This window comes from Teleopsis dalmanni, chromosome 2 (genome assembly GCF_002237135.1).
Source record: "Teleopsis dalmanni isolate 2A chromosome 2, ASM223713v2, whole genome shotgun sequence".
Lineage (NCBI taxonomy): Eukaryota > Metazoa > Arthropoda > Insecta > Diptera > Diopsidae > Teleopsis > Teleopsis dalmanni.
In genome coordinates this window covers 160,945,325-160,959,527 of record NC_051847.1, presented here as the reverse complement: position 1 = coordinate 160,959,527, position 14,203 = coordinate 160,945,325, and the positions used below count along the sequence as shown (strand labels likewise).

The window sequence follows — 14,203 nt, the reverse complement described above, 5'->3', positions numbered from 1 at the left end:
GCAAATCTGGATTCAAACTAGATTTTCTGTGGATCTGTGAAATTAGTTGCATAATTAGACATTTTTAGTGTAATCTAACATTTTTGTAGTGTTAGTAGACATTCACATTTTTCATATATGCATACATATGTCTAAACAAATCATACCTTATTTATTAAGTCATAGAAAACAGCTGTTAATTTCTGACTAATCTTGCTTACTCTGATAATTATCTAGAGTGTCATAAATTGATCTTAAGTGTATACATTTTGCTCGAGATTTATCAATCGCAAATGAAAATTGCACTAAAAGTGAATGTCGATTGAAACAGTTACCCCAGGCTTACTAATCGAAAACGACATAATAAATATACTATGGCAGCAAGAAAACAAATTTAAATAAATAGTGATAGTCATAGTCATACAAAAACATTAACCGAAATATCGATTATTTAATCAGTTTTAATGCATTATTCCTAGTATAATGGGAACAATGTTTTTTTCCACCATAACTTTGGAAAGTAGAGCAAAATACAAAAAATTAATTTCCAGTCATGGTAAAGGCCTTTTACCACTTTTCAGTGCCACGTACCTAGTAATAATAATTAAAAAAGCTTTATTATATGAAAAAAATTTTTTTACAGTTTTATTTATATCAGTTTACAGATAGATTTACAAGAACAAAAAAGTACACCGTTATATAATTTATTGCTTTATCACCAACTGACTATTTCCTTTTTCCGACATGATCTCATTTGCTTGTAAGACAAATGTGTGACAATGACATTACTTTATAAGTACAGAGAAAAATATTTAGGTTTATTAAGATATTACAATTATTTAACATGAAATAAATAAAAAGATGCTGTTTAATTAATTTAATTCGTCTACAAAGGCTGCTTCAATAGAGTCTAAACTGCAGTTATCATCTTCAATTATAGTGTTAAATGTATCTTTGCTTATACTTGTATCATTACTTTGCAATTTAATTCTTTTGGTATCGTTATTAGGAGAGTCAATTTTTCTAGTTTGTACAGGAATAAAACTTATATTTTGAACTGTTTGATCAAGATTTTCAACTTCATTAGTATTAACATTAGGAATTTCACCCTGATTGGACTCAATCGAGAAGTCTTTAACGGCATTTAATTTATTCAGAGTCATATTTTTGTCTTCATCATTATTTAGTGCATCACTTGTCAAATCTATGTTGTTTTCTCTTGTGGTAAGTTTTTGAATATCAGAATTTGTTTCAAAACTTGTTGTATTAGCTTCATTATTTAGAAAATCACTTTCCAAATCATTGTTACTTTCTGTCATAGTAGATTTGTGGAAATAAGATTTTGTGTTTATATTATCTGCCCTCGCTGATACGAATTCATTATGTAGTATTAGTTTTGAGTTTCGATCTCCTACATCTGTAAAAGCTAAACTTTCCTTTTGTGGATGTACAATTCTTTCAAAATTCATTAAAATTTCACCACAGTAGTTTCGAACTTTTTGGGAATCATCTTTAATAAAAGCGTTTTTTAAAATATGAAATACCATTTCCGTTGGTGGTGGATATAATGGATGTGCCATTACAAACATAGTTTTTAAAACATTACACATTTCATAACGACACGTCCAATTTGAATATACATTATTATGTTTAAATGGCAGCTCATAAAATTTCGCACAAGTATTTAAAATATGTAGTTGTACAGCCTAGATAGGGAACTATAGTGTTAGACAAATATATACATATTAATACAATAATTAATATACCTTAAATGTATCCAGTTCAAGAAAGTTTGAGGATGAAAATAATATTTGCTCCAAACAACGCAATGCACTTATACAAAGTTCAATGTGACCTTTTTTTGTGTTTAAATTGTCATTATTTTGTTTATGTTGTTGAGTATTTTTTGCTTTGGATGAACTGCTTGTTACCTAAAAATATACAAAAAAAAAAAAAAATAAAATAAAATCAATGTTTTTACACATAAATATTAGAATACATATGTATTTAGCATTGCAATTACACTATAGCAATCCTGACTAAATGTCGATGATGCAGGACAAGTTGTAAACAACTCAAATTTGAATGAAGATAAAGATATAAAAGATTGAACATCGAAATACATACACCAGAATTAATAGAGAAATCTATTCTATTTTATCTATATCTATTCTGAAACACGGTATCATACTATCTAATTGGTAGATGCACAAAGAGCTATGAAACTTGCAAAAGCTACATTTGAACTGAAAAAGAACGTTAAGTACATTCTGCGTAAGTATTCAATGTTAATCGCGTTAATCGCGTATGTTCAATACATAATAACCGAGAGAATGAAGGTTAACGAGATTCGAAACAAATACCAAATGGTTGAGGAGTAAACATCACAACAGACTTATTATATTTGATTTTATAAATCAAAAAATATATTTCAATAAAATTTTAATACTTACTTTTATCAGAGTTTCGAATTGCATCGGGATCACATCTTTAAAAATATTTTCAATTACAGTATGTGCAATTACTTCACAACGGCTTCCATTCCCAAACATAGAACACCAACCAGAAATGACATTGTAAATCTTTACTCGCACAGACCTATATTATCAACGAAAGTTTGTAATAACCATTAAAGTAAACATCTTTGCTAAAAATATACATACTTGAATCGTTCGCAATTTAAAGTTTCCTTTTCATTAGATGTTACTTTTAAAATGCTGGAGAATATCTCAAACACTTTATGATAATAAACTTTGAGATGACCTTGTAATCTATTTTGAAATGATAAAAATATGTAAAGCAAAGCCTTACTTCATACAATAAAATAATATGGATATTTACATTTTAATTAATGACTCGAGGACTTGTATCAGTTTTAAAAAAATTTCAGGCAACAAAATTTTTAAGAAATTTTCGGACATCGCATTATTTTGAAGAACTTTAAAACCAGTAACTAATCCAGCATCTATTAAATCAAAAACCTTTTTTACCATAACAGGTTTTTCGGTGGGATATGGTTCACTAAAGAGAGATATTTAAATTAAAATAATTATTTCAATTACGATCATGTCACCTTAAAGCTATAACAAAATAATTTGCTAAATTGCTGAAACGGGTAAAAATTTCAATACTGCGTTGTATTGGTTCTGCACTTAATTTTAATTTTGGTGCAAAAGATTCTTCATCAAGATATATAGCACCAACATTTAAATTACTTGGATTTATTAGATTAATAACCACTTGTAACGATTTCAATAAATTCAGTTGATAATTCTTCCATTGAGTCTTTAGATTGAAGTTATTTACATTTCTGGCACGAACTTGTTGTAAAAGAAGTGTACATTTTCCACTTTGTATAGTTAATTTTTTGTTAGTCATATCCATAAAGTTACTAACGTATTTTTGCACAAGTTCTTTATGTGGACCGCTATATTCAGGATATAATCGCAGGCAGATTTCTAAACATCTTAAAGAAGACAAGTAATTTTGTGATGAAACTTTTGAACAAGTTTCTAGAATACTTCCAATATAATTACTGCCGAAAGACTTTGACAGGTCTGATGATTGTTTCATTCCAGTGGCAATCATACCTTTATAAAAATATTTGAATATATCGTTATTAACATTATGTTTAAACTATTTTACCTATTACAGCAAATCCAATATCTACGTTGGCCGGAAATTCGTGAGAGGATAGATCTTTCAAAATTAATGATGTCCATAACATAGCTTTTGGTTCAAGCATTTCTGCAGTGAACTGATTTAAAACCTTTTGAAGACAACGCATCCCAAGCAAACGTGTACTTTTATCGGATAGAAGTGATGTTATCTGCCGTATAACCAAATCTGCATGCTGCATATTCTAAACAAATACTTATAAATTCGTATTTTTATTCTAATAATTTAATTTTATTTACGGAAAGCGGAGTATCCTCAAATACATCCAAATAAGTCTGCAATACATCTTCCTTAAATGATTTGAGTCTTTTTAAATCAACGTTCACCCCGGTCATGTTTGCCACAAAACATAAATCTTTTTACTGGAAACATGCTGCACGTGTGTGAAACAATGAAACACATGGAATGGAACAAATATTACAGTGGTAAAATTTTATATTTTATAAACCAAAAATATCAACAAAAATTATGATAGAAGTTTATTATGCTCACATATATATATATATATATATATATATATATATATCTACATCGAAACTTGAAAATTTTTGACATTTTTTCTAAAAACAATGTAGCTACAATAAAGACTACAATATTTTACAGCATATATGTGAATCTAACTAATTTATAACTAATTTATATATGAAGTAATTTAGAATAAGAAGAAGAATTTCATGCATATATATTTCAAAATAATCGAATATTAAAATTCTACTAAAGTCCATCCAATGTAGACTAATTTTGATATCGAATGATAACATTAATAATACTATACAGACATGCGTGGACGGAGACAAGCGGTTTGCCTTCGCTTTTTAGACAACTAAAGACTAATAAAAGACGTATATTAACTAATCAGCTGATTCATGATTAATTTTAATAATAATTAGTACTGTCTGTCAGGATACTAACAACTTTTTTAATATGATCATTTTAGTTTGCTGTAACCAGATACTGCTTTATTTAGCATGAATCTCAAGTACTCCTTTATTTTGTCTTAAGAAAGTTTTTTTAAAAAGAATATGGTAATAAAACCGGCAAAACATTAATACAAACATTTGAAAAAAAAATTGAGATGATATATGTAACTATCGTAATTTCATTTATATCGAGTTAACGAATGCAGTCTGATGTAGGTTTGATAATGTTTGTCAGTATTCGGTAAAACATCAGCTACGGTAAAAGCACCGTTCAAACGTTTGTAATTTTATCACAGAATACCGAGTTAACCACGAACATCTAAATACTCCTATAGTATTAATGATCATTTGTAAACTCATCTGTCAATGCTATTTGGTCTCAATATTCTGTATTGGTGAAAAATTTTATACAAATTAAGTCTATCTACCTAAACAATTTTTTATTTAAATTTTTTTTTTAATTTTTCAGCACTTAGTGGCTTATTGCTCAATCAATACATGTGGGTTCAGCTTTCAGTTGATGTATTTGTTTTTTCCTTAATTATCGGTAGAGGAATAATACTAAATATTTAGGAATTTTTGTAAATTTACTATTTCGACATGTTTTATGCGGGACCATTCGTTTCAATTCAACATTGAATTTAACGGCGAAGATATCTCGGCGCACGTGAAACATTTATTTTGCTACCGAATTTATACAGTTTAATAACATAAAAAAAAGCTTCAGAAAAATAGTATTAATTAAATTGAGTAGAACACAAAGATTGGACAATATTAGGTATTCACTAAAGTACTTAAATATTAAAGTATTAAAATTAACATGTTTTATATATTACGTATACAATGTGTATAAATAGTATGTTCCAATTTGCTTATATTATGTATTTTGGTGCCAAACCTAATTTGATAATTGTTTTATTTGTATAGATATAATATATATGTACATATATATATATATATATATATATATATATTTGTTATCTTGAAATGCATACGGTATAAAAAATTATGTTAGAGTTGTTTTGATATAATGTACATACTAAAAAGAGATTATATGCACATAAAATTCTGGTTATTATTTTATAAGGGTTTAAAACAAAAATGTAAATATTAATTTATATAAAAATTTTAATATGAAGTAATGAATTTCAAATGTTCACATGCACTTGACCAATAAGAGTATGAAGTATTCTTACAAAACAGCGAGAAGAGTTAACTAGCTACTTGTGCGCGTTACTACCCAATATTAATTTGATAACAGAATCAATTACCATGTGATTTTTCCTTGTATTACAGATATAGACATCGATAGCTACAGCTAATCTTAAGTGAAATCAAAATTTTACAATTGTTGATATTGAAATTGATAATAATAGCTACTTAAGATTTAAGTGAAATCTAAATTTTTTACAATTATTTCAATTTTGTACACTTCGTTGTAGCTATTCGAAAGTTTTAAAACAATGAAAAATTGTAAGTAGAAAAATATAAGTTAACAAAATAAATGAAGATCTTAATGTACTTGATTTAGATAAGCATGAAGGGGAGAGTTTACCATTTCTTTCAACCCAAAAACCGGTGGTGCTTACACCTTCCTGGGATGGACGGAGGTTTTCTAATGATGAACCCAATAACAAAGGTTTGTATAAATTTGCCATTTTCGTATAAAGAATTAATTCATTATTTTAATATCATTCATAGTAATTACAATAATGTTTAATTAAGTTTGTTAATATCTTTTTAACGCAGTAAAATAGATATCATTCTACATTGTCTATCTGTCTGTCTGTCTGTTTCAATACAAATGAGTCTTAGCTTTCGTAATAGACAAATAAAATGTTTTATATATACTAAAGAGCGTATCTTGAAGATTTTTTAAAATAATAGAAATCGCTTGACTATATCCTTATTTTGTTATATATACTCAAATATGATTTTTCTTCGTCATTCGCAAGTATATGTGATCAATTTGGACAGTTTTTTAAAGAGGATTTTCGAACAGTAGTGAACTACATTAACAAAAATATATTTTATGTTATTTTAATTAATTGAATTTTTGACCATACAGTTGTTTCAAGTATTGCCAAATACTTATCATCAGTGGTCTTGCATATAATTCTTGTATTTAATTAATCGTTAATAATTTTTTGAAACTGCAAGTACCAGGAATTGAACTCGTGTTCTGCCAAATTTAAAAATCAGAGTCACCGCACCTGACCGAAGCCGTACTTGACTTTTATGTTCGCACATTTTTCTGGAGATTTGTTACTTTGCTGTGAAAGTTTTTTTTTATTAACAAATTTACTTGCTGTGCTTATATTAGAACGAAATCATAAACCAGCTGTAGAATAATTAAATTAATTAATCATATTTTTATTTTTAATATTGTTAAATTTCAATACTACTTTGTTTGTAGAGGCATTATTTGTTACATTATTTATATGTTCTTTCTTATGTATATGTTAGATAGATAGTTTTTTAATATATATTTTAATTTTATTTGAGTATAAAATTTAGATTATAACTATTAATCGAACTGCGATAGTGATGCACATTTTAAATGTTATGTATTATGTTGCGTATTAAAATAAATTATGTATCAACATACATAATCGCTTTAATTAGTTGCATATACAGTCAAATTTCCATAACTCGAAGTCCAATTTTGCAAAGAAGAGGTTCGAGTTATGGAAACTTCAAATTAGAGAATTTTTTTATATTTGAAAGAAACTAGAATCACATTATATCTTAAATATTTATTTATTTGCAATGAAATAAAGCACAGAAGCTATAGTGAAGTAAATTATTCAGAAATTAGGGTAATCATCAGTTGTAGTATCATTCGTTTGCAAATATAAATTCAGAATTTTGAATGAGTCTGCTACTTCATTCTTGGAAGGCTGATAAACAATTGCATCCACCGAACTCTCATCATTACTTTCCGTTGTGCTTAGAATTGGATTCAGTAATTTAGAGCTATAGTGCTCAATAATGTCGTCGTCTGTAGGAAAGCTTGACATACAAATTTCATTGTCAAGTTCAAAATAATCGTTTAATAATCGTATAATCGATTCATACTTAAAACAAAATTCAACTTATAGAATGCACTTTCCCATATTACTGTGGGCACGGAACAAAATTTTTGTTCGAGTTATAGAGAAATTCGAGTTATAGAAGCAGAATTTGTAATTTGCTCTCTAGAACCTTGGTGCACTGTTTTTCGTTCGAGTTATAGAAAATACGAATTATAGAAGATCGAGTTATGGAAGTTTGACTGTATTAACGATTTTGAATGTTTAATTCTGTTTTCTATTCAATGTATCCACCACTAATTTAACCTATTAGTCATAGATACAAATATTGTTTTTGATATGCCAACATATTCTCCAAAAATTAAAAAATATATATTTTGTTATTATTGGTAATGGTTATGGTTATTAGAAAACCATATACTTCATTTGTTAAACCTATCAATAATTATATAAATAATTTTTGAAGAGCTTAAATTAAAGTTAATCTCAACAAAAATTATACCGAAAGTTTCGATTTTAACAGAGTAGAATACTGGCATCTTACTGCTAACAGTACTGACTTTCTTTAGGTGAACACCTGGATTTTAAAATTTCGGTCTAGTGTGCAACTTTCATAATAAGTTTAAAATGTTTTTTTTTTTTTTGCATAAAATAACGCTTATGTACATTCTGTTGTATATTTATGAATGGGAAAAATATGATGTGATTGTTATTGTTGTTGCAGACTAATACTTTTTATATTATTGAGAATAAATATTATATATATATATATATTGATATTTTAACTTTTCGCACGTTTTATTTTGTGTATCACGTGTAGAGATACAAAAAACTGACTTTAAAACATTTTTGACGTAACGACTCAAAAATTTAAAACAAAATTACATATTAATTTAATTTGTATGATGAACTATTAGCGAAATTATCATATCTGTTAATTGTCGTTTATAAATTTACGGTATTATTTTCTCATATATATTATTCTAATAAATAATGCTGTCAAACAGCGTCATTTATGAGTAATATAATATTTCTTGATACTCTTTAATGACCCTGGGTGTTGGCGAGTGTATATTTTAACCGTGTTGAATATTTTTCTGGTCCACATTATATTTTGGGTTGACAAAAATTGATATAAACTGTATATATATTTATATATTCTGAATCATCATCACATGATGAATGCGTGTCTTGTTTTAAGAAAGATTATCGATAAGTTTATTTTTAGTTTTTGAGTTAATTGAATCTAAAGAAATAAAGTAGATTAATAGATGACAATAATACCAAATAATTGAAGAATTTGACTTTTACCATGAAAACTAAATTTAAAATTAAACCAAAATTAAATTTAATATGTAAATAAAAATAATTCATATGCAACATAACTATTTTGTGAAGGTTATTTTAAGTTTTTTTTATTTATAATAATGATTTTCATGTGTTGGTTATAAACTTTACATTATTTTTATATTTATTAAAATAATTTTAATTTTTTGTATTATATAAATTATTGCTGTAATTGTTATTATGGCTATATTGTTTAAGGTTTCATTTTTGAAAGTCAAAAAATTTGGCACGTTCTTAAATAAATGAAATTTATTAGAGAATAATGTATAATATAAAACAAAATAAACAAAATAAAGGATTTAATAGATTATGCTGTATACGTTTTAGAAAAAATGCAAACATTAATTGTGTTAGATAAAAACAATTATTCTTAATACAAATTGTAACAAATAATTACTGTTCTCTTATTTGTACATTTTAATAGAGGTATCTGGTGTTTAATGAAATTTTTTATTTTTATATTTTAGATACTAATTTAAAATATATTAATATTTAAAAATTTTTATATTTAATTTGAGATACATAGAATAAAATATTTAAGGTTCTCAAAAGAATAATTGCATTTCTATATTTATATGCTTGCGCATTGAAAGTTTTTACCCATTGATTGTAGTTAATTTTTATTGTAAATAAAAATTCGTGATTTACACTTTATAGAATATCCCTATATGTGTCATTCGAAATTAATTTTTTTTATAAACTTTTAGTTATTAAGAATTTAGTTTAAAGAGTAAGTATTTACTTGTGAGAACAATAAAATTTTTTAAGTTCAGTTTGAAGTTGTAAAAATTAATATAATTGTGATTAACAAGTAGTATAAATCAAATTATAATTCAATTATTTATTTAATATTTATTTTTAGGTATGACAATTACAAAGGCAACGCAGTTCCTCAAACCTCCAATTGACAAATGGAAGATTGTATTTTTTATTTTTATTATTCATGGTCTGGGTACATTAACGCCTTGGAATATGTTTATTACAGCTAAAAGTGTATGCATTATAAAATCATTATTGAATATGTAAAATATTTAAACATTTTTTGGTTTTTTTTATTTCTGTAGTATTTCGTCGATTATAAATTAAGTACACACAATGGAACAAATACAACTCATACCGTTTATGCTTCTAATTTTATGCAATATATAAGTTTTGCATCACAAATCCCAAATCTTATTTTTAACTGGTTAAACGTTTTCGTCAATTTAGGGTAATCAATATTAAGTTTGTATTAAAAAGCAAAATTTTTCAACTTTTAATTTTTTTGTTTGTTTAATTTTAAAATTGGTTTTAAAATATTTAAACTATGATATAATGTAAAACTAAAAATGTTACCAAGATGAGATGAAAATTTTAATACTTTAGAATACTTTGGATCATTACTTCTTTATATAAAAATTCAAAATAAGGATCTGTTAGTAAATTTACAATATTTAATTTATTTAGTGGAGACTTAACTAAACGTATTGTGTACAGCATATTAGTAGAAATAGTGTTGTTTATTATAACGGTTGTGCTTGCTATGCTGGATACGGCCAGTTGGCCTGGTACATTCTTTTATATTACAATGATAACTGTTATCATTTTAAATAGTAAGTTAGAAACACATAAATATTTAAGTTTTTGATTTCTAAATTTTATTTCTTCTGCAGTGGCAAATGGTATATATCAAAATACAATTTATGGCATGGTAGCAACACTTCCTATTAAATATACTGGAGCAGTTGTGTTAGGGTCTAATATAAGCGGTCTTTTTGCTACAATTATGCAAATTTGTAGTTCATATATGTTTTCATCACTTAAAACAGGAGCAATTTACTATTTCATAACAGCGATGTTGGTTTTACTTGTATGTTTTGACACATATTTTGCACTGCCATTAAATGTAAGTATAATTTATGTCTTTTAAATTCTTATAGCCGTTTCACATTGCAAAATTATTTACGACAAAATTGCAAAAAACTATTTAGAGCTTTGAGTTCATAAACACTTACAGTCGGAGTCATAAGTCTACAAGCAGGCAGTAAAAAAACTTTGTTTGAAAATATTTTCCGAAAAAATCAATTTATTAGAAACATACTTTATTGTTTTATTTATAACATTCAATGCACAATATTTCTGCGAACTTTCATGGCATGTGTTCAAAAAACAGTCGCAATAACGGTAATTTTATCGTAAAGAGTAGCAAAACAAACGATCTATGTTATGTGCCAATAGAAATGTGGGAAAGTGTATTCATAAATCAAATTTTTATTTTAAGTATGAATCAATTTTCCAAACCAAATGTTTAATATTTTTTTTCTTACGTTGCTTTTTTGTGCAAATGCCAGTCGCTGGGAGCGTGGTTTAAAGTAAACAAAATAACTTATCTCTTAACTATTATATTGAGCTTGACAATGAAATTTGTACATCAAGTTTTCCTATAGATGACGATAATATAGATCGTTATAGCTCTGTATCAGTGGATCCGATTTTAAGCTCAGAAGACTCATTTAAAATTCTGAATTTTTATTTACAAACAAATGATACTCCAACTGATGATCACTATAAGGCTTGGAATAAATTGGAATCTCTTTTTACCAAAAATAAGAAAAAGAAATTAAAATTCCAAGCCCTAATTTCTGAATAATTTACTTCACTATAACTTCTGTGCTGTATTTGATCTCAAATAAATAAATAAATATCTTAAAATGTAATTCTAATTTCTTTCAAAAATAAAAAAAAAATCTCTAACTCGAAGTCTCCATAAGTCGAACATTTTCTTTGCAAAATGGTACTTCGAGTTATGGAAGTTTGACTGTACTTCCATTGCGAATTTTAGGACATCTGAATTCTTCTTTATTACCAAATAGTTGTACTATTTGTTGTTTTTTATGCTTCTATCTATCTTCTATCTGCTTTTATTAATATACAAGAACCATACCAAATATTCGGAATAATATATTATTTTAGATTTAAATTTTTCCTAGAAATTTATAACTTTTATTTCATTTTTTCAGAAATTCTATAGATACTATGAATCTTTACGTGAAAAAGATGCAAACAAAAAATCTAACGTTAGTGTTGGAAAAATCCCGTACTGGACAGTTTTTAAACTTGCGGGACCTCAACTTTTTAATATATTTTTCACATTTTTTGTAACATTATCGGTGTTTCCTGCAATACACTCAGGTAATTACAATACTGAAATTAAATATTAATAACATATTTTTAAGAAAAATATTGTTAATTACAGACATTCGACTTGTTAACACTGATTTCTTCATTCCATCAGAACTTTTTACGTCAATAACGTGTTTTTTAACATTTAATTTATTTGCTATGCTGGGAAGTCTCTGTACTTCATGGGTCAAATGGGTAATTTATGAGAACTGATTATTTGCTTTAAGAAAGAAAAAACATATAAATAATTTTAGCCAAGCTCTAAATATTTGGTAGTACCTGTTGTATTACGAGCTGTATTCTTGCCTTTATTTGTATTCTGTAATTACCTACCAAAAGGAGTTGTTCGTGTACTACCCGTGTTTATAACTAATGAATGGATATATTGGTTTATTGCAATTACAATGTCGTTTAGTTCCGGATATTTGAGGTAAATTGTACTAATCACTTCATAAGACAAATTCAATTAATAAAGTATATATTTTAGTTCGCTTGGTATGATGTATGCACCGCAAACAGTGCCTTCGAAATATCAATTGACAGCAGGAATGTTTGCTGCAGCTATGCTAATTACAGGAATATTTACTGGAGTTTTATTTTCATTTGTATTTCCTGTTTTAGTAGCAAATTTGTCTTTTTAATAAAATTTAAATATGTCTAATTAGAAGACTACGTTGAAACTTGGTTACTATTAATAATAAATGGCAATGTAAAGATGTATGCAGTGGTGTCATTTTAGACTATGCTTTTTAGTATACTCACATCTCAAATAAAATTGAATTTATTAGTTAATACGATCAAGTGCAATATATGTAATCAGGTATACTCATATGCGCAACAGTGGAAAAGGTCTCTAAATCAATTGTTCGACCTTTAAGGTGATACCTTTAAGGTGAGTTGTCGTCGCTGATGCCCGATTTTGTTACTGAAAACAGATTATTCAGCAATTATGTTAGCCATTGTCATTTACCCTAATTGTTGTGGATAACTTATAAATGTGCTGGTGGTAATTGTGATAGTATACCCCTTTTTAGGACGACAACTGCACAATTCTAGCTAAGAATCAGGACCCCACAACATTGTGCAACAATACAAATGTATACCTCCACATATAACTTCATTCCTTGGCTATAGAAACCTTTAGTTAACAATAACAAAATCTTCTGCCAGCCACATCACTTCCCGAACAGTATATTTAACTTTTCTCCTTGACATTGGTGAAGTCAGAATATTCACTACTACCAAAACAAAAAGTTGGGTTCTTTTTTTATACCGTATGTTGGTGTTTTCCTCTCATGTGCACGGCAAGCTGCTGTCGGCTGCAGTCTCGCAATAATGTCGCACAGGTTGCGTATGGGTAAAGATAAACCTTACTGTCCTATATATGGATCCAACAACCCTGCAAAAGACAATAGAATAATACCCAAGCAAGACAAAACAGTTTTGCGGTTTGGACCGCCTGTCATCATTTGTCGCAAATTGACCATCATGCGGAATCCATAATGCTTACTATTAAGCAGCAATATATAATTGCGTGCTATACAATGAAAACATGTTCAGTAGAGCCCTCCTCCAATATGCATCCGTTGTACCCTTTTTTCGTATTATGTATACCTTAAAACCTATTGCAATGGAGACAACATCAAGGTGAAATATAAATGTGGACTAACAGCCACGTACAGATGCAGATTCCTCTTCAATACAATGAGTAAATAGTAACAAAGCTCTTAATAGGCCTCCACTTAATAGCTTCTTGACAAGCGCTGATTTCCCCGTGCAACAAGAACTGTCCTAGCTCACCAATTTAAGTCTAATTGATTTTTAGCCCCGTTCTATTGAAATGGCTTCTCTGTGGGTGGGTTTTTTTTGCTTCGATCTAGATTAGCTTGAATTAATATCGAACGTATTTATAATTCACTCTTGTTTCCAAACAATATCCTCCTATTTCACGCTTCCTTTACCCAAACGTATCCTAAAGCATGCATTCGTAGTTGCTATTTCTTTCATGCTTCATAGATACCTACAGGCTACTACAACATTAAGCGGTAGTTCTTCTAGACTGTTGCGTGGAAAAAGATCTTAAGG

At 27.6% G+C, this 14,203-nt stretch overlaps 2 protein-coding genes across 2 annotated transcripts; one reads left to right on the top strand and one right to left on the bottom strand.

Annotated features, from left to right (window-relative positions):
* Positions 1 to 719: 719 nt before the first annotated feature.
* Positions 720 to 4,069, bottom strand: LOC119677425. The gene is made up of 8 exons (XM_038088766.1): positions 3,897 to 4,069; positions 3,625 to 3,841; positions 3,053 to 3,569; positions 2,821 to 3,000; positions 2,643 to 2,750; positions 2,433 to 2,577; positions 1,746 to 1,910; positions 720 to 1,685 (listed from the first exon to the last, which is right to left on the bottom strand). The coding sequence occupies exons 1-8, from the start codon at positions 3,990 to 3,992 to the stop codon at positions 852 to 854; spliced, it is 2,262 nt and encodes a 753-aa protein (XP_037944694.1). The 5' UTR covers positions 3,993 to 4,069; the 3' UTR covers positions 720 to 851.
* A 1,182-nt stretch (positions 4,070 to 5,251) lies between these two features.
* Positions 5,252 to 12,794, top strand: LOC119677426 (equilibrative nucleoside transporter 1). The gene is made up of 11 exons (XM_038088767.1): positions 5,252 to 5,355; positions 5,874 to 6,050; positions 6,109 to 6,216; positions 9,819 to 9,949; positions 10,021 to 10,166; positions 10,403 to 10,548; positions 10,609 to 10,841; positions 11,956 to 12,127; positions 12,192 to 12,313; positions 12,373 to 12,548; positions 12,606 to 12,794. Exons 2-11 carry the CDS (start codon positions 6,041 to 6,043, stop codon positions 12,757 to 12,759), a joined length of 1,398 nt encoding a protein of 465 aa, XP_037944695.1. The 5' UTR covers positions 5,252 to 5,355; positions 5,874 to 6,040; the 3' UTR covers positions 12,760 to 12,794.
* The last annotated feature ends 1,409 nt before the right edge of the window (positions 12,795 to 14,203 follow it).